At 56.2% G+C, this 18,653-nt stretch overlaps 2 protein-coding genes across 8 annotated transcripts; one reads left to right on the top strand and one right to left on the bottom strand.

Moving 5' to 3' along the window:
* Window positions 1–274: 274 nt before the first annotated feature.
* On the bottom strand, window positions 275–5,311 carry ABHD14B (abhydrolase domain containing 14B). Its single transcript, XM_058726726.1, has 4 exons — window positions 4,329–5,311; window positions 3,181–3,416; window positions 1,741–1,982; window positions 275–1,362 (listed from the first exon to the last, which is right to left on the bottom strand). The coding sequence occupies exons 1-4, from the start codon at window positions 4,601–4,603 to the stop codon at window positions 1,183–1,185; spliced, it is 933 nt and encodes a 310-aa protein (XP_058582709.1). The 5' UTR covers window positions 4,604–5,311; the 3' UTR covers window positions 275–1,182.
* Window positions 3,760–16,867, top strand: ABHD14A (abhydrolase domain containing 14A). 7 transcript variants are annotated; one of them, XM_058726717.1, is made up of 18 exons: window positions 3,760–4,187; window positions 7,864–8,075; window positions 8,252–8,367; window positions 9,652–9,734; window positions 12,451–12,562; window positions 13,260–13,324; window positions 13,396–13,500; window positions 13,862–13,956; window positions 14,245–14,321; window positions 14,413–14,502; window positions 14,602–14,658; window positions 14,998–15,071; window positions 15,157–15,206; window positions 15,302–15,446; window positions 15,548–15,616; window positions 16,247–16,326; window positions 16,460–16,520; window positions 16,602–16,867. In XM_058726717.1, the coding sequence occupies exons 1-18, from the start codon at window positions 3,978–3,980 to the stop codon at window positions 16,764–16,766; spliced, it is 1,866 nt and encodes a 621-aa protein (XP_058582700.1). In that variant the 5' UTR covers window positions 3,760–3,977; the 3' UTR covers window positions 16,767–16,867. The 7 variants fall into 7 exon arrangements, with proteins under 7 accessions (XP_058582700.1, XP_058582698.1, XP_058582699.1 ...); XM_058726715.1 differs by having other exon boundaries at window positions 9,499–9,734; XM_058726716.1 differs by lacking the exon at window positions 3,760–4,187 and adding an exon at window positions 5,446–5,558 and having other exon boundaries at window positions 9,499–9,734.
* The last annotated feature ends 1,786 nt before the right edge of the window (window positions 16,868–18,653 follow it).

Here is an 18,653-nt window from a genome sequence, read left to right as displayed (position 1 = left end):
CACCCCCTGGGGAGCAGATCTACCTCCCCCTCTCCTTCGTAATCGGCTCAGCCTGGTCCCACTGACCTCCACCTCCCCCCACAGCTGAGTCTCTTGGCACCTGGGTGTGTGTGGGTGGGGAGGGGAATCCAATCTCCCTTCCCCTCCATCTGGCCGGGTGGACAAAGGGCAGGGGGACCATCTGGTCCCGCCAGGGTGGGGGAGGGGCCCACAGTGGCTGTCCCCAGGGACGGGGGGAGGGGCGGCGCTCTGGAGACAGCGAAAGCCTGCGGGGTCTAATTGCATCACTTTATTTCACCGACCTCCACTCTCCACTCTCCGTCTCCCCAACCCCCAAACCTCAGAGCAGGAAACAAGCTTGGCTGAGCAGATGCAGGCCTAATAACCTGGGGAGGTGTGGAGCACCCAGAAAGAGAGGAGGGAGGGCAGGGAGATCTGAGGGTCGAAAAGATGTCACCTTTTGGGGGGCAGTTCTGGTCGGGGGCCTGCTGCAACCTGTGGGTGAATGAAGTTCAGGGCTGGCTACCCCTAAGCTTGGCAGAGGGCCTCCTGCTAGGGCTGGCCTATTGGGTCCCCACCTTCCTGGACAGTGGGTGCTGCATGGTTGGGAGGGGGCATGTGTGGAGGCACAAGAATGCATGTGTGTGAGTGCATGCAGGGCAAAGCTGCAGGTGACAATGTGCATGTCAGCCCAGAGTTGCCTGTACCTATGCAGTTGCTCCCAGGTGAAGGGTCATATCTGGGAATATAGATGGCTCTAAATGTGTAAGCATGCATGTGGTCATGGATGTATCTGGATGTATGTGTGGTCTAAGAGGCAGGGGTAGGGGATGTGAGTGCCCCACAGGACACCCAAAGAGAGAAGCTGGAGGCAGGATGGGGAGGCTGAACAGGGCAGAAAAAGGGGTGCAAGCAAACAGGAAAGCCTATAGGAGAAGCCCATCTAATGGATTACCCTCCACCAGATTATGTCTCTTGATTCCTGGGGCTTTTCTTCTTGATTTCACCTCCAAAGTCTGTCACTGCAAGAGAAAGAGGAAGACGAAAAGATAGACCCCAAAGACAAGAAACCAGATAGAGACACACCTGTTGCATGTACATGATGCGCAGGGACCCATGGCAGGAGGAAGGAGACAGAGCCCAAGGCAGACCAGCAGCCACCCCCATCAGCAGGGCTGGGTTTCATGCTAGCCCCTGCAGGAAATCCAGCAGCCCTGTGTGCCACTCCCCAGGTTTGTCAAGGTAACAGGGGTGCCCTGCCCCCTCCATGACCAACACACGGTGGTTGGGCAGATGCTTCAGGTGCTCAAAGCTGGTCAGACCCATGGGGTCCTGGTCTCCGTATACAATAAGTGTTGAGGTCTAGAGAAAGGAAAGGGAGACAGAGTAAACAGGGACCTGACACACCGGCCCCAGCCTCCTAGAAGTCAGCTCTAGCCCCACAATCACTTCAGTCTCTCCCTGGGGTCACCCCAAATAAGGGGGAGAGACAAGCTGGCCCAGTGGGTGGTAGAAGAAGCCCCAGCTCCAGGCGGATAGAGGCATGGATGTTGTCTGCCCCAGCATACAGATTAACACAGGCCAAGGCACGGTAATCTGCTAAGTAAACCAAAAGGGTGGAGTTTGGTCATGTAGCTCCTCCCAGAAGACACCCCTTGGTTACCCTGCCCCAGGAAGGGCCCCAGGATGGACCCTTCCTTGCTCGTGGCAGGGGCATCTCAGCCTCCCACACAGGGGTACCTTCACACCGGCATAGTCGGCAGCATTGATTTTGTCAGTGCAGATAGGGGCCACTGGCACGTAGCCCCGGAGCTGGGAGCCAGGGGCCGTCAGGAAGGGCAGGGAGTACATGCCACTCAACGACGGGCTGATCACAACTGGGGGACCCAGGTCCAAGGCATCTACCACAGCTGCCAGGAAGCTGCTGGGGACCAGCTCTCCAATAGGGGCAGGGGCTGCTGCTTCCTTGGAGCGCCCCAGACCTGCAGGGATTCAGGTGTGAGAAAGACAAAGGCATGAATTGGGAAGTGGAAGAGACAGTCCCTTCCTCCAGGAAGTCCTCCTAGGTGGATCTTTCTGAGCCAGGTTCCTGCAGCACACAGCGTACCCAAGCTTATTCCTACAGCAGCCTAGATCTACCATTATCTGTGGCAAGCATGAGGCATTTCCCTCGATATCTGTGCCCATCTCTCCCAGCAGTAGAGTGGTCCTGGAAAGGATCAGGCTCTGAAGTCCAACCCAGCTGGGTCCAAGTCTCAGTCTTCCACTTACTATCTATGTGACCTTGGGAAAGGCTCCTCAACCCTCTCTCGGCTGCTCAGTTTCCCCGTGTGTTAAAGGAGAGAACAAAAGTATCTGTCGTTTCAGATTGTTGTGAAAATTAAGTGAGTTAACTGGTTAAGAGACACCCATCCCAGGGCTGGCAGAACGGACAGTGACTGAGGAGCTGGCTCTGCACATGGACCTCCCCTCCAATTAGTCATACCTTTCCCACAAAGATTAGCTCAAGACCTTCACCTGGAAGATCAGCCCAACCCACTGTCTGAACCAATTCCATCTGGGCCTAGAGGCCCACACCTGGGCACTGAAAACACGGCAGCCATGCCTGTGAGGGGAACAGGTCAGCTATGCTGCCCCTTCACATGGCACCATGTCTAGGTTATGACTGCCAGTCTGGGGCTGTCCCTGCCTACTCCAGAACTCAGTTTAGGGCTTTGTACATGGCTTAGCCACCCTCCAGGGTCTGCCCCACCCCCAAATGTGTCAGAAGATTCAGTCTTACTAGGCAGGACTTCCAACAGACCCTATGGTTATGGCTCCACCAAAAGATTTTACTTCCAATTGGCTGAGCACCGATTACTGGGTGTCAGGTACTGGCCACTATTCACATAACCTCAGTCCATTCTCACTAGAGCCAACCCTCAAAATGAATATATCTCCCGTTATACATGAGGAAACAGAGGCTCAGAGATACTGAGACACTGCCCCAGGACAACACAGTTAGAAGGATCTGGACAGTGTCCAGACCACATCCGGATGGAGACTAGAGACAGTGGAAGGCCCCACAGTGTACATCGTGCCCTGTGGAGCTTGGGGCCCAGCCTGGCCAGGTCCTCCCAAGTCCCCCAGCCCCCAGTGAGGCCCCCACAACCCCTGTCCAGGAGCCCGCCCCAGAAATACCTGGCAGGTCGATGGCCACAGCCCGGTAGCCAGCCTGAGCCAGACTGTGCAGTGTGCCCAGGTTCTGCCAGGTCTCAGAGGAGAAGCGGATACCATGCAACAGCAGAACTGAGAAGCAGGCAGCCTGTCCACCGCCTGGCCGAGCTTCTCGGAAGAAGAGGCTCTGGCCCTGCACCTGGATGGTGCCCTCGTGCTGCTCCACACCCGCCATACTGGCTCCTGCACTGGTGAAGCACCTGTGGTTCAAGGCCAGACTGATGAGCCACAAAACACCCTGCCCAGGCTACCACAGAGAGAGAAGGGGTCCCTCAAGAAGCAGCAAGAAGGCCTCCAGGAAGCTACCAGAACTCTAGGAACATGCTTTGGGGGGGAGGAAGACATAGTGTTTTTATGCCTCTCCCACTCAATTGTGTGGCCCTGGGCTTCAATTTCCTCTTCTGAAATAAGGAACAATAAAGCCTACCTCAAGAATTAATGAGTTAAGAAAAAAAAAAAGAATTGACAGATGAGGGTGCCTGCCCTTAGAACGCAATACATGGGGCTCCCATTACAATTATTGTCCTCACTGTTATTATACTTTTCTACAAATAGGGATAATACAATAGTGTTCAGCTCATAGGTAGGTGATGAGATTAAATGAGCTCAGGCATGTAAAACGCTGGACATCGTTCCTAACACACAGGGAGCATAGTAAGTGCTCAATCAACAGTAAGGTGCTGTTTTGCTTATCGACCTCTTCCTCTTCAAGGCACCGTTACAGGCTGTAGGTTGGCACCACAGGCCAGAGGGGGTCGGGGATGGAGTTAAAAACCCATTTTCCGGAGGCGGAAGCTGGAGCAGAACCGGGAAAGGCATTGGAGTTCCGGCCTGCAAGGGATGAGGAGTGCCCAGCGCGCTTCCCGCTGGGGGCCAACGCTCTGACGCCGTGGTCAGGGGGCACGGTCAACGGCGTTGCAGCGGCTCTCTCTGTCCCCTCCGCGGACCTCGGTTCTGGCTCGCAGGGCCCGGTAAGGCGCACGCGGAAGGGTGGGGGCAGACCCGAGGAGGGAACCTGGGGAGCCGAGAAGGGGAAGGGGAAGAACTTGGGGTAGTAGGGGTGGGCCCTTACTGGATAGCGGAAGAGAGGGTCGGGGGTGCAGGGCCGGTACCTGAGGAGCTGCGTAGGCTCGCGCAGACAAGAAGCAGGCGAGTGCTGGCTGCGACTGAGGCCCGGGGCAGGGAAACCGGGAATTGGCCTGGCCGAGGGCGGGGACCAGGCCGTGCTACGGGGCGCCCTCTTGTGGCCACAAGACGTCGCAGGCCTGTCGGTGCCGTTAGACCTATCTTTCTTGTCGCAGCGGCCTGTTTCCCAGAGCCCCTCGGCCCCATGTGTTCCAAGTACCCGGCTAGGTGCGGCTCCCAGCAACCTGCCCCAGATGCACATGGTGCGGCTTGAGGTTCATGGAGTCTCATCCCTGCTGCTCCTTCCCGCCTTGTCCCCAACCCACTCATCCCTGGGGCCTTGACTGCCCAGGCCCAGAGTTGTGCGCCTGACATGCAGTGAAACCCGACAGCTTTGAGTGCGAGGTACTGACAAAGTCCAGCCAGGTGGCGTTGGTCATTTACCTATCGTCGCTGAGCCTCCTGGCCTGTAGAATGGGTGTGATGTTGCCTTTTTAGCAGGGTGTCGATAACAGAGTGAGTCCTGCATGCTCAGCGCCGCTTCCCTGTGCCAGGCCTGGCCGCCAAGCCTGGGACCTGTCCTGAGCCCGGGGCAGACCACACGTTGGTCACACATTGCCCACCAGGATGGGTGCTATAAAGAGCCGTGAAGGAGCGAGAGGCTGCCCTGGGCTGTGACCAAGCGCGTGCGCATGTGTATCCGTAGGGGTTGGGGAAGCAGTTGGGCTGAGACCTGGAGCTACCAAGTAACAATAATATCTGACATTTACAAGGCAAGGGACTCCTCGCCAGACACTGAGCTAAGGCCTGACCGGTCCTTTGTGGTCCTTAAGACAACCCTTATCCTTAACCCCGTTGTGCAGACCAGGGACTGACCCACGATAGAGATGGTCTGGTGGAAGAAGCTGGTGGCTCTCCCCTGGCCCTCGGGATGGAAGCAATCCGGAAAATCTGGACGGGACGGGGACGAGGCCTGTGTGCTTTCGGGCGCCGCCTGGACTCCCCCTCCATCTGGGTTGGGAGGCGGGGGTGGGGCAGGAGGCAGGGGTGGGGGGAGGTGCTGCGACTGCGGACTGCGCAAGCGCGCCTCCTTGGCCACCCGCAGCAGCCTGCGGAGCAGCCGAGGCAGCGCAATGGTTGCGGCGCTGTTTGGCTGCTGGTTCCGCGTGGGCGGGGCCCGCTCTGGGATGTCCGGCCCGGTCATCCCGGTCGGTCGGGTGAGTGTCCCCGGGGAGTGAAGCCAGCAGGGTGCCCGGGACGGGCCATCCTGGCTCCGCCCCTTGCCCCCAGAGTCCTCGGGCAGAGTCCTGCGGGAGTGGCAGGAGCTGGGGCAGTGAGTGTGTGTGTTGGTGTGTTGTGTGTGCACGCACGCGCTTGTGTGCGTGTGTTCTTAGGGGTCTGAATGTACGTGTGTGTCGATGTGTGTGTCTGTTTCTACATACATACATAGCGGAGGGTTGGGGATCGGTCTGTCTGCTTGTGTTTGTGTATGTCAACTGTGTGCATTTCTGCGTACATGTGATTTTGAGTGTGTGTATCTCCCTGTGAGTGTATTTCTGAGGGTATGTCTGTCATATGCATGTGTGTTTCTTGTATGCATGTGTAGTTTTAGGATTGTGTGAATGACTGTGTGCTGGAAATGTGAGGGTCTGCATGGTTTTGAAAGCGTGTGTCTGTATGTCCACCTGCCTTCCTGATGGCTGACTGTATGCCTGATTTTGAGGGTATGTATTTCAAGGGATCAATTGTTCACAGGCCAGGCATGTCTGCCTGTACGTGCGGGGAATAGCTTGTGCAAAAGAAAAGCATGTGGGAGCAGGACTCGATGTTTGTGCGCACATGTGTACACCTGTGTGTCATTGTTGACACGTATGTCAAGGACCTAACTTGAGTAAAGCTTCCCCGTCCCCACACACCGTATCTGTAGTTGCCTGCAGTCAGTTGCTTGCTAGCTGTCCACTATCATGGTCTAGTGCACTAGCTGCCTGGGTTGCCAAGGCAACGGCCAAAGTCCTGACTCTCCCTACCCCCAAAGGGTAAGGTGCTGGGCACCTGCAGGGAAAGGTACAGCACAGATTCTCACACTGGTGGGAACATAGGCTAATGCCAAGTGGGAGGTTGCTCTTCGTGGTCAGAAGGAAGAGAGGAGCGCCCTCTTCCTCTCCTCAGCTCCTGGCTCTCCGTCAGCACCAGAGGGGCTGCCACTGCCCACCCACCACGGGACTGGGAGCCTTGAGGTGGGGGCTTGAGAAATATCCCCAAAGCTCCCAGGAGAGGAGGGTGGGGCTCAAGATGGGTTTCCAGCTCCTAGCGAGGGCCAGCACCCAGTTGGCACTCAATAAAGATGTGTTCGCTGCAATCGGAATAAGGCAGGTATACTCATCCTAGGCCCAAGAAATGGTGACAGGACATCCCTGGATCAGGTCCACTGTCTTATTGAAATATCACAGGAAATTTGAAAGGGCTGATGCAAGGTTATCCTTTCCCCCCATTTTACTGACAGACTGAAGACACACAGCCAGGAAGTGGCAAACAGAGTCTTGAAGCCAGGGCTAACTGTTCTGTCTGGGTCCTGGGTCCTGGAGTCTGTGCTCTGGATAGTCAGAGGACTCAGACTGAGGTCCTGAAGCTGGGGTCGGGGAAGCATTCATCTCTCCAACCTCCATGCCGCCTTTTCCATTTCTAGGTGTACCATGCTCCTCCCTTGCCCCATACCCCTCATGCCTCAGCACTTCCCCCATCCCAGATATTCTCCAGGAGCCCTCCTCCCACTTAATATCAGCTGAGGTAGAGTGTTAAATATTCCCATCAACTGCAAAAAAAACACATTCTGATTTAAGCACTATTCTATGCAATGTGATTAAAAAGGAAAAAAAAGGACCATTTCAAACATGCTGTCAGTGGGATGTAGCTTTACACATAGTCCTTCACTTTTGATGACTCTCACTACTCTGTCCACCAGCAAGGCTCCAGTTCATCCCTCACCTCTCAGCCCCATGGTTTCTTCCTTGGCAAACGGAGTGTGGCTTGGTGGTTAGCAGCCCAGCCCCGGATTCAAATCCCAGCTCCCCTACTTGCTACTCTGCATTTTGGGCAAGAGAATTTACCTCTCTGGGCCTGTTTCCTCATCTGCAAGAGAACCATAATCATATCTGCTCCCCAGTGTTGGTTCTTGTGTGGATTCATGAGCCCTTGCATGTGAAGGGCCAAACACAGGATCTGGTTGTCATCAGCACCCGATGAATGGAAGTGGTTTCAGCTGGCACAGTGGTGATGGTCACTGAGCATGCTGTGTATCGGGAGACATCTCAGATGCCCCTTCTCACACTGCAGGGTATCTGAGCCCTTGCGCCAGCATGTGGAGGAGTTGAGTATGAATGTCAGATCCCTGCCCAGAGCAGGAGAAAGGGCAAGGGCTGAGCTCTTCCTCTGCTGGGGGCTTCCGGGTGGGGTTTGGGGATGGGGTCCCGGGGGCCTGGTGGAGGCGCAGCGCCAGCCTCTTCTTCCTCTCCTCTCCTCCAGACTGTGGTACAGACCTCCATGAGCCGGTCCCAGGTAGCCCTGCTGGGCCTGGGCCTGCTGCTCATGCTGCTACTGTACGTGGGGCTGCCAGGCCCCCCTGAGCAGACCTCCTGGCTCTGGGGAGGCCCCAATGTCACAGTCCTGGCTGGTCTCACCCCTGGCAACTCCCCCATCTTTTACCGCGAGGTGCTCCCACTCCACCGGGCACGCAGGTGGGTGCTGACCCCAGGGTACAGTGGAAGGACTAGGTCCAAGGGGAGTCCCTGTGTGGGACGCCAGCTCAACTCAGGGGGCTCAGGGCCTGGGAGGGCAGTGGGAGAAGCCTAAAAGAAAGAATGGCGGGCCACTCTCAGACCCCTAGGACACACACTCCCCTGTGTGCCCACAGGGTGGAGGTGGTGCTGCTCCATGGAAAGGCCTTTAACTCCCACACGTGGGAGCAGCTGGGCACACTGCAGCTGCTGGCGCAGAGGGGCTACCGGGCCGTGGCCCTTGACCTCCCAGGTGAGAGCCACCACTCCAGGGTCTAGGGAAGCGACAACATCCAGCAGGTACAAGGGGGCAGTTTCCCAGAGTGGGGAGTCGGGGGGGTAGAAAAGCCTTACGGTATGGCTTGAGGGGGGGTGGTTGGCATTTGGATCCCAGTGTCTGGACAAACGGTGGCAGGTCGCAAGACAAGATGGCCATACTAAAGGGCCTGTGTTTTTATTCTCTACCTTGAAAACTAGAATGTGGATTGTTGCATGTCACAGAGCAAATAGAAACATGACGCACTTTACAAGCCATTGATTGCATGGAGAGACCTCACTGTACTTTTATGACAAACTAAGTAGCTTTTTGGTTTTTTTAGTTATGCAAATGGTTTATGCTATTATTCTTGTCTTTTAAAAATCCAACAAGAGTGATGCCCTCAGAGACCCATGCCACATTTCTCTCCCAGCAGTTTGGGGGTGCCTGACTCCCTTTGGGCGTTTCCATATATAGAAAAATGTGGTGCTGCAGGATTGTGTGGTGAGGTTAGGACCGTGACTGGTGTCCCGTCTGCTTAGCAAATCTATCCACAGTTTGGTTTTCTCCTCCGGTACCATGTCTCATAGGGCATGCCAGTCATCTGTATGTGTACTATGTGCCATTGGAGGCATGGACACATTTTATCTGCCCATTCCTCTACTGGTGGATACGTAGGTTGATTTAGAGTTTTCAGTGTAAATTGAAATGCTTGAGAAATGAAGCTGAAGCAACTTTGGACATGTCTCTGAGCACAGAGGCAATAATTTCTGTAGGGTAGCTACCAAGGACATTGATGGGTCAAAAGATACGCATTTAAAAAATTTTTGACAAATACTACCTTACCTTCCAAAAATGCTATATGGATTTATCCTCCCATCCGTCATTTATGAATGTGCCCATTTCTCCTCATCTTTCCCAACACTGCGTATTATCAATCTTCTTGGTTTTGCCAATGTAATGAATTAAAAATGCTTTTCTAGCAGACCTATCACATTATAAAAAGTAGCTTCTGGGAAGTTTGGGCTAGCATTGCCACGTGCCACTGCTCTTTCCCCCACTGTGGTGGGCAGGAAGTCCTGAGTTCCTTTCCAGCCTCCCTCAGCTGGTGCCTCCTGCTGTTCCCAGGTTTTGGGAACTCAGCACCTTCCAAGGAGGCAAGCACAGAGGCAGGGCGGGCAGAACTGCTGGAGCGAGTGCTTCGAGACCTGGAGGTGCGGAATGCCGTGTTGGTGAGCCCCTCTCTGAGTGGCCGTTATGCCCTGCCCTTTTTGATCCAAGGCCACCACCAGCTGCGTGGATTCGTGCCCATCGCACCCGCCTCCACCCAGAATTACACCCAGGAACAATTCTGGGCCGTGAAGGTACTAGGAGGAGGGTTTCCAAAGGTCCTGGCTTGCTATCCCTGGCTTGAGTCATGGCAGGAAAGGACTCAGGTCTCACTTGGAGGACACACGGCCTCATCTGGATAGAAAGAGATGGGGTGTTTGGGAAAGATTTCCTAAGGAGGTGGCTAGAGGGTCAGTTCCCATCAGGCTCCAGGATCACAAGCCCTTGCCTTGCCCTGCAGACCCCGACTCTCATCCTGTATGGGGAGCTGGACCGCATCCTGGCTCGGGAGTCACTGCGGCAGCTCCGTCACCTGCCCAACCACTCCGTGGTGAAGCTGCGTGATGCAGGCCACGCCTGCTACCTCCACAAGCCTCAAGACTTCCACCTTGTCCTCCTTGCCTTCCTTGACCACCTGCCTTGAGGTCACCCACTGGCCAGGCCCGAGGCCTGGCCTGAGCTTGGAGAGTCTGGACCAGCACCTCACCAGGGAGGCAGCCCCTGGGATTGGAGGGTGGAGGTCAGAGGGCCAGACCCAGTCAGGACCTCTCATTTCATCTCACAGACACAATAAAAAAGAGCATTTTTGTCATGCCTGGGGAGTGACAGGTCCTGTTTCCTGGTATTACAGCAGGTGGGGTGGGAGTGGGAGGCAAGTCTGGAACTGCTTTGGGGCTGGGAGCTGGAGGGAGGTTTCAGCAGCCTGGGAAGACTAAGAACATGGGCTACTTCCTAGCTGGCTGCCCTTACCACTCTGTGACTCAATTTCCTCATCTGTAAAATGGGCATGATGTTAATACCTAACTCAAAATTTGTTTTTAGGATTGAATCAGTCTGGGTAAGTGAGGTACTTGGCCACACGGAGCTGGAGGGGGTCAGGGCGAGGGGGTATTACTACTGCTGTGTGCCCACTGGGATTGGTGGGAAATCCAGGATCTGGCAGTTGAACTGAGTGAGTCAGGAATGCAGGATCTATGGCCTAAGGGAGCAGGATGTGTAGGGCTGGAGGTGGGGAATGTGGTTTAACAATTAACATAGCATTGGTGGTGAACTACCAAGACTGCTTGCTCCTGGGTATGTAAGCAGACCAGACTGAAACCCTGGGAGCGTTGGGATGGACCCCTACCCTACCCTCCTGGCCTGCCTCCTCTGAGCCAGGAGGCTGAAGTCTTCAACCCTGCCCCTCCCCAAGCTGACTTCAGAACTGCCTAAGGGTACAAAGGGCAACTGGGGGCACAAGTGGGCAGCTACAACTGTGTGCAGTCTGGGGGTGGCCAGTACGACACCTGTGCCTCTTTATCCTCCCTCTCCGGTGGCTGCAGAAGAGCCAGGAAGCCTGGCACAGGGTCAGCCAACAGTATGTCACATGTATGCTTTTGTGCAGTTTCCCCACCTCTCCCGCTGTCACGCAGCCTCAGTTTCATCCTCCCACCATGACATTCTCTGTCACACAGATGCTACCACACCCAACCACCACCTCACACTCGTATTGTCACACACACGGTCACACACACTGATGCACACTGTTAGATTTGCCCACACAGCTGCACATTCGCACGATCTCACAGGCAGTCACATATGTGCCCCTCTGTCCATTTATCCTTTCCTGACACTTTGTCCAGGCATAGGCTCAGTGCCCTACCAGGTACACGGATCTGCGGGTACACGGACCGGCCTCCTGGAGCTTATACAGTATGAAAAAACAGATATTGACCAATAACCTCTCCACATAGGGGGCTGAGGCAGTCAGGGAAGCCCTCCCTGAGGAGCTGAGACACGGAATGGGGGAGAAGTCGGAGACGCACGGGAGGGGGTCGGGGAGCAGGCAGGAGCCAGCTCTGGCAGGACTTTGCAGCTCTGTACCCCAAGAGTAAGGGGCGCCGGAGGGGCAGACACTTCGTGTGTCAGTGTCTACCCACCCACCTCGCTTCTGTCCCCATGTGGAAGTTGTGGGAGATAGAGCCCTCTGGAGGCGGGACCATCCCGAGCTCGCTTCTAGGCCCGGGGGCGGGGCCTGGCGGGGTGGGGCCTGTGGGGGCGGGGGCGGGGCCAGCGGGGGCCAGCAGTCAGCCGCGGGGCGTAGCAGGTGGCGGCGGAGGCTGCCCCCGAGAGGAATCCGGTAATCCGAGCGGAGGCTGGAACCAGGGGCGGGCGGAGACTCCCGCGCCGACGCGGCTCTAGAGACTGGGACGGCCCTTACTCGCAGTCTTCGGCCCCGCCCCGCGACCCGGTCCGGGCACGTGGTAGGCAGACCCGGGCGGTTCTGAGCCCGCGACCTCGCAGGACCCTGAGCCCTGGGCACAGTCCGGAGCGGGCGCTGAGAGGCAACCGCGGGCCCAAGACCGGCAGACAGTGAGGTGGGGGGCCCCGGAGAGGAGTAGAGCGATCTGGGGTTCCATGGGATAAAATCCGGGCAATTGGGAGAATGATTTGGGAAGGGCTGGGGGAGTCAATGCCTGGGATCAAACCTGGCTCAGCTATTCTCTAGCTGTCCCCGAACCTCTCAGCCTCAGCTTTCTCCTCTGTAAAGTGGGCATTCAGAGGCACAACTTCATGGGGCTTTTTGGCGGATTCAAATGGGCATGTGTCGAAAGCGGCCAGCACGGCTCCTGAAACAGAATGGGGGCTCCAAAACGGCGTGTGTTCTCCCTGTGGGACGTTGGAGGAACCGCCCTGGGGAGGGCCTGTGTGCAGATGGAGTCCACTGGGCCCCAGACGGGAGGGGTAGGTAGCCACTCGCTTTGCCCCCAGCTCACCCCGCGCAGCGCCATGGCCAGCGAGGGTCTCGAGGGCGAGCACCCGTCCGTGACACTCTTCCGTCAGTACCTGCGCATCCGCACCGTCCAGCCGGAACCCGACTACGGTGAGAACGCGGTGGTTCCAGGGCCTGCGGTGGGGCCCCGGGGCGGGGACTGTGCTCTATACCAGACTCCAACCCCTGTCACCCAGCTGAGCCCCACTCTGCTGCCCCAAATGGCGCCTCAATGCCTCTAGCCATTCCCCAGACCAACAGACTGCTCAGCCGCCCCCTTCAGACTGTGCTGCACCAGAAGTTACTCCTGGTGGCTAGTTAAGGAACAACTTCACCTCACTGCCCAGTGTTTGAGGTCGGGGAGGGGAGACCAGACAGCCACAAAGAAAGACGCTCCAGAAGCCTACTGGGGCAGGACAAAGGCCACAGCCCTTAGGGAATCAAGCTTGGTGGCTGGAAATTGTGGACATGGGTCCAAACCCCTGCCCTGTATTTACCAGCTGGGAGACATTAGGTGAATCTCATGTCTCTGTACCACAGTTTTCCTATTTCTAAGGAAGATAGCAATCACTCCTGTTTCTAACTGTGGACTTCCCACTTGACCTTCCACAAAGGGTCCCTGACTAGCCAAAAATATCTTCTTCGTTGGAGACAGAAATGCAGGTGTCCCTGAGGGATGTGGAAATGCACTGAGGAGGCAGCAGCCCATTTCGAATGGGCTCCCCTCTCTGAATGCACCCCAGCTTTGCCTGGATCGGTGGGAAGTGTAGGTAGGCAGAAGCAACCCCAAGACTCTCTGTGTCCCCAGGGGCTGCCGTGGCCTTCCTTGAGAAGAGAGCCCACCAGCTGGGCCTGAGCTGTCAGAAAGTAGAGGTGAGCTTGGGGCCCTGCATGGGGAGGGGATCTGGCCCTGGGGCATCTCCTCACCTCCTGGTCCTCTCCAGGTGGCACCAGGCCGTGTGGTGACCGTGCTGACGTGGCCAGGCACCAACCCCAGACTCTCCTCCCTTTTACTCAACTCCCACACGGATGTGGTGCCTGTCTTCAAGGTGTGTGTGGGGACGGGGGGAGTGGTGTAGGCTTTGAGGCACGCGAAGATGATGTAGACCTTCTCTTGGACCCCAGGGATCCTACTGGGCTGGTCCTAAAACTGACTCCTGATCTCATAGGGCGTTACTCTGTTCAAGCAGCTTTTGTCCAGTGGTCCATTCTGTGCCCACAGTGGGGGTGGGGGTGATGGTGGGAACAGAGTTGAGGGATGGCAATCAGCTGCCCTCTTCAGCCCTCTTCTATCCCCTTCACCACCCCACTTGACACCCCAACTCTACTATGGGCTTCCAGGACAGGGCCACAGTTGAGCAGAATAGATTAAATTTGGGGCTTGGGTCCTTCTTCTCATCTCCACCCCAGGAACACTGGAGTCATGACCCCTTTGAGGCCTTCAAGGATGCCGAGGGCTACATCTATGCCAGGGGCACGCAGGACATGAAGTGTGTCAGCATCCAGTGAGTGTCCTCCATTCCCTGTCCCCTCCAATGTCACTGGCCCATTGAATTGACACAGGACCTGGGGTGTGATTGGAGAAACTCAAGGCCAAGGAACATCTTGACCTCTTACCTTGGACAGGAATTACCACCATTACATGGATAGGGAGACTGAGGGACAGGGATTTCCCAGAGTCCCCCTACCAGACTGCAGCAGAGTAGGGCCCAGGGCCCAGGGCTCCAGCCTGCCCACCCAAGCATCTGGTGGCTCCCTCAACACCTGGCTTACCTCCTGTCATTGCCCCTCAGGTACCTGGAGGCTGTGAGGAGGCTGAAGGCTGAGGGCCACCATTTCCCCAGAACCATCCACATGACCTTTGTGCCAGGTAGGAGTGGCTCTGGGAGGGACACTTTCAAGGGAGGAGGATGTGTTGGTGAGGGTGGCTCCCTCATCTCATGTCCTTGTTGCTTTTGCAGATGAGGAGGTTGGGGGTCACCAAGGCATGGAGCTGTTTGTGCAGCGGCCCGAGTTCCAGGCTCTTAGGGCTGGCTTTGCCCTCGATGAGGGTGAGCGGGTGGCAGGCCCCTGAGCGGCCAGTAGGGGATAGGGAATCTGCTAGTGGGGGCTGGGCCACTCCACCCTCTGAATCCCCTTTTCCTCCCCAGGCTTGGCCAACCCCGCCGATGCCTTCACTGTCTTTTATAGTGAGCGGAGCCCCTGGTGTGAGTATGGATTCGGCAGGAGGGTGTCACTGTGCAGATGGGGTGCTGGGCCAGAGGGGCAGGGGCCTGCCCAGGGTCATGCAGCAGGTTTGGACCTGAGTAGGCCTTGAACCCAGAGCCTCTGCCTCCCAGACCCTTCCTACCTGGGCTTCTCCTTCCTGAGCTTCTTAGGGTAACCCCCTGCCATGGGCAGAAGCCAGCTCTACACTGTGCATTCTGTGGGGGACAGCCCTGCCAGAGGAGCTTGGAATGAGGGGAAGACCTGGGTCCACCCCAGGGCTGATACTTTTTCAGCCCTACCCATGCTTAAGACACCCACTTCTCACTCATTTTTCCCAGGGGTGCGGGTCACGAGCATCGGGAAGCCGGGTCACGGTTCACGCTTCATTGAGGACACAGCAGCAGAGAAGCTGGTGCGTGGCACACAGGGAGGGAGTTTAGGAATTCCCAAGGCTCTATCCCAGGGCCACTCTCACATCCGATCTCACACTCTCCTAGCACAAGGTCGTGAGCTCAATCCTGGCTTTCCGGGAGAAGGAGAGGCAGAGGTAAGGCAGCCTGGGAAAGAGGGTGGGGGTCTGAGCATCTGTGCAGGAGAGAAAGGAGGTTCCCCCTGCTGCCCCTGCCCTGTCTCCCACCGCAGGCTGCAGTCAAACCCGCACCTGAAGGAGGGGGCTGTGACTTCTGTGAACCTGACTAAGCTAGAGGGGGGCGTGGCCTGCAATGTGGTACCTGCTACTATGAGCGCCAGTTTTGACTTCCGTGTGGCACCGGATGTAGACCTGAAGGTGCCACCTCTACCTGGGTTTGGAGGAGGGAGCCGGGTCCTCAAACCTATCTTGGAGGCTCAGGGAGAGCCCGAGAGGTCAGCTCATCTCCCTTCTCATAGGCTTTCGAGGAGCAGCTGCAGGGCTGGTGCCAGGCAGCCGGCGAGGGAGTCACCTTCGAGTTTATTCAGGTATCGGCTGGGGACCCATGGTCGGGGAGCCGTGGGCACAGGGGAGACTGGGCTGGCTGAGTGTGGGTCACAGTGGGAGTGTGCGCTTGGTGTGCCTGCATATATCTAGACATTGCCTTAGCTATGAGAGACACGTTTTATTCACCAACAAGCATTAGTCATGGAGGCCACTGTTGGGTGCTGAGCATAGCATAGGAGTAAAATTAGGCACAGTTCATGGCCTTCTAGTCCTTACAGCACGAAAAAAGGAATAGACCTGAATTAGACATTTGTATAATATTACTTTTACATAAGTATGAACACATGTGGTTCAGGAAAGGGTGGGACCCCACACTCTGAGAACCCACAACGAGTATTCGGCCAGTCTGAGAGGTCTGGGAGAGCCATCCTGAGGAAGGGCCACTTGGCCTAGGATATGAAGGATGGACAGGAAGTAAGAAGATGGAGAGCAGGGCAAGGTCCCAGACCTGTGGCTGGACTGGCCAGCTGGGCGTCTGAATAGGTGGATTGAGGCCAGGGTGGGGAGTGGGGGTTGGATGTGTGCCTGTGGCAGGCACAGCCCACCCTATGAAGAATAGGGCAAGATGTCCGGGCCCTGTCCTGATCTTGCCTTCCTTCCCCTCCCCCCAGAAGTGGACAGAGTCCCGAGTGACATCTACTAATGACTCAGATCCCTGGTGGGCAGCATTCAGTGGGGTCTTCAAGGACATGTGAGCGTACTGGCTAGCCTTTCCCTTTCCTCTGTCCTTCCCCTACCTCCCTTCCACCTTCCTTGTCCCTTCAATCCTTCCCTTGCCCTCTCCCCTCACTGCCTCCCCATTCACCAGGCTCTTACCTCGGCAGGAACCTCACTCTGGAGCCGGAGATCTTCCCAGCTGCCACTGATAGCCGTTATCTCCGTGCGGTGAGCCTCATGCAATGGATGAGCAGTGGGTGGGCCTGGATCCTGGCCTTCCTCCTAACAGCTTCTCCTTGCCCCCTGCAGGTGGGGGTCCCAGCTCTGGGCTTCTCACCCATGAACTGCACACCCGTGCTGCTGCATGACCACGATGAGCGTCTGCATGAGGCTGTGTTCCTCCGTGGGGTTGACATATACACACGGTTGCTGCCTGCTCTGGCCAGCGTGCCTGCCCTGCCCAGTGAGAGCTGAGTCCCAGGCTCCCCAACCTCTACCCCGGAGTGTCCATCCTGACCAGTGTTAAGTACCCCTCTGCCCCCCTGCCCCACAATAAAGTCTGTGTGCGGACAGGGGCCAGTTCTGAAGTACTAAGAGCAAGGATGTTCATGAAGCAGGGATTCTGTCATTTTATTTGTGGACATGCTGTTATCACCCCCAGTTCACAGATGAGGAAACTGAGCCTGGCTCTGGATATGTCTCTAGCACCCTATGCTGCTCTTGTGCCCCTCGACACGGCATGCTCATTCAGTACCACCCAGCCCTGTCTGGCATCAAAGGACCATAATTCTTGTTCTCAATGGTCACTATACCTATATCTGACTTTTAAGGTCGGGGATACCATCCTCGTTGAGAGGGAAACTAAGACAAAGATCTCAGGGAAACATTCCTGGCTTTCTGGAAACACACTTGGGATCCTGAGATAGAACTAGAACTGGAGGCCAGGTGGGCCCTGCCAGATGTCGGGGCAGGCAGATAACGAGCAAGTCAAGACTGCTCGCATTTGCCAGACCCTAGGGATGACAGGTGTGGCGCCTGCTCTGGTGTTGGGAGCTTGAGTCACAGAGGGGTAGGAGCCTTGGTAGACCTGGTTAGTTGACTTTAGGGTCCCCAGCACCCTGTGTAGGGAAGGATCAGTGTGTGCAGAGCGGCCCACGAATGGGGGCTTCAGTCTGTCAGCACTGCTAGGGCTCTAGGCAGTACCAAGAAGTCACTGTGGCCCCGAGAGTTGAGCCTGTTCCTCTAGCTTATCCGATCTAGTCCTGTTCTGGCCTCCACAGGAACTGGGTGGGACAGGTATGGCTGGGCTTTTAAGTGCTGACAGTGGCCAGAGGGAAGTCCACAGCCTGGTTCTGTGGCCTGCAGGCTTAGTCCCCATGGTAGTAACCCCTGCACCTGGAGTTCTGACAAGGAGCCAGGACTTTGTTATCTTTGAACCCTCACAGCAGCCCCTGGATGCAGGTTTCACTGGAACCCCTTTAGAAGCTCTGCTAGAATACCCTGTCCAGGACTGCATAGCTTGCAGGTAATGGGAGTCCACAAAGAATTGAGACTCAAGAACTGGGGACCTGTGCTTCTACACAAGGGAGGCTCCATGCAAAAGCTGAGTGCAGCAAGCTGGTTGTGATGTTCAGTAAGCCTAGTTGAAGCCCCTGACCTGGGGTCTGGCCTCCCCCTTCAGACTGCAGCAGGATGACTGGGCAAAGGAGTCTTTATGCCCCCTCTCTTGGGGATTAGAGCACAGGCCTTAGTGGAAGCCACATGACCTGGTAACCTCAGGCTGGGCCAAGCTACCTTCAGGACATAAAACCTGCTTTTGGTCCCTTTCAAGACCCCACCTATCTGACACCCCCTGGTAATGGGGCAGTTGGCCATCCAGAGCATGCCAGGATGACAGTCATGAGCTAGCAGCCCAGCCTTGGCTGGCCAAGCAAACTTTCTGGGGTCCAGCATGGGCTGCCTGGGTCCCAATGCCACTTCCATCCCAGCCTAGCTCCATCATCTCGGAACAAATTTCCTTCCCTGTAAAACAAAAAGAATAGTAATACCTACCTCAGAAGGGAGACCATTTATCATGGGTTGTACCTAGTACCCCAGAGTAAGGAAGTGAAATCCTTGAGACAACTGCCCAAGGCTGGTTCACAAATTACATGATCACCATACTGAAAAGTGAGTTTTGAGAACTGGGTGACCAGGAACAGTGATATGCTTGGCACCTTCTATAGGAAGCCCCCAAATACCAATGACCACTATACCACTTGCTTCATTGACTCCCCTAAGGACGAAGACTTTGCAAATAAAGCAGCTGATCCAGGGTGCACAGCAGGGTCTGGCGCAGTTGCACTAGGAAGACAGTGCCAC

This window comes from Neofelis nebulosa, chromosome 4, assembly GCF_028018385.1.
Source record: "Neofelis nebulosa isolate mNeoNeb1 chromosome 4, mNeoNeb1.pri, whole genome shotgun sequence".
Lineage (NCBI taxonomy): Eukaryota > Metazoa > Chordata > Mammalia > Carnivora > Felidae > Neofelis > Neofelis nebulosa.
The sequence above is the reverse complement of the archived record's forward strand: the minus strand, read 5'-3'. Positions and strand labels throughout refer to the sequence as shown.

Coding starts and splice junctions, on each gene's coding strand:
- ABHD14A (XM_058726715.1), top strand. CDS start 3,978: ATGGAGTTAAAAACCCATTTTCCGGAGGCGGAAGCTGGAGCAGAACCG. Junction 13,325..13,395: donor TGAGCTGTCAGAAAGTAGAG/GTGAGCTTGGGG, acceptor GGTCCTCTCCAG/GTGGCACCAGGCCGTGTGGT. Junction 13,501..13,861: donor ATGTGGTGCCTGTCTTCAAG/GTGTGTGTGGGG, acceptor TCTCCACCCCAG/GAACACTGGAGTCATGACCC.
- ABHD14B (XM_058726726.1), bottom strand. CDS start 4,603: ATGTGCATCTGGGGCAGGTTGCTGGGAGCCGCACCTAGCCGGGTACTT. Junction 3,417..4,328: donor GAGCCTACGCAGCTCCTCAG/GTACCGGCCCTG, acceptor CTTGAACCACAG/GTGCTTCACCAGTGCAGGAG. Junction 1,983..3,180: donor TGTGGCCATCGACCTGCCAG/GTATTTCTGGGG, acceptor GAATCCCTGCAG/GTCTGGGGCGCTCCAAGGAA.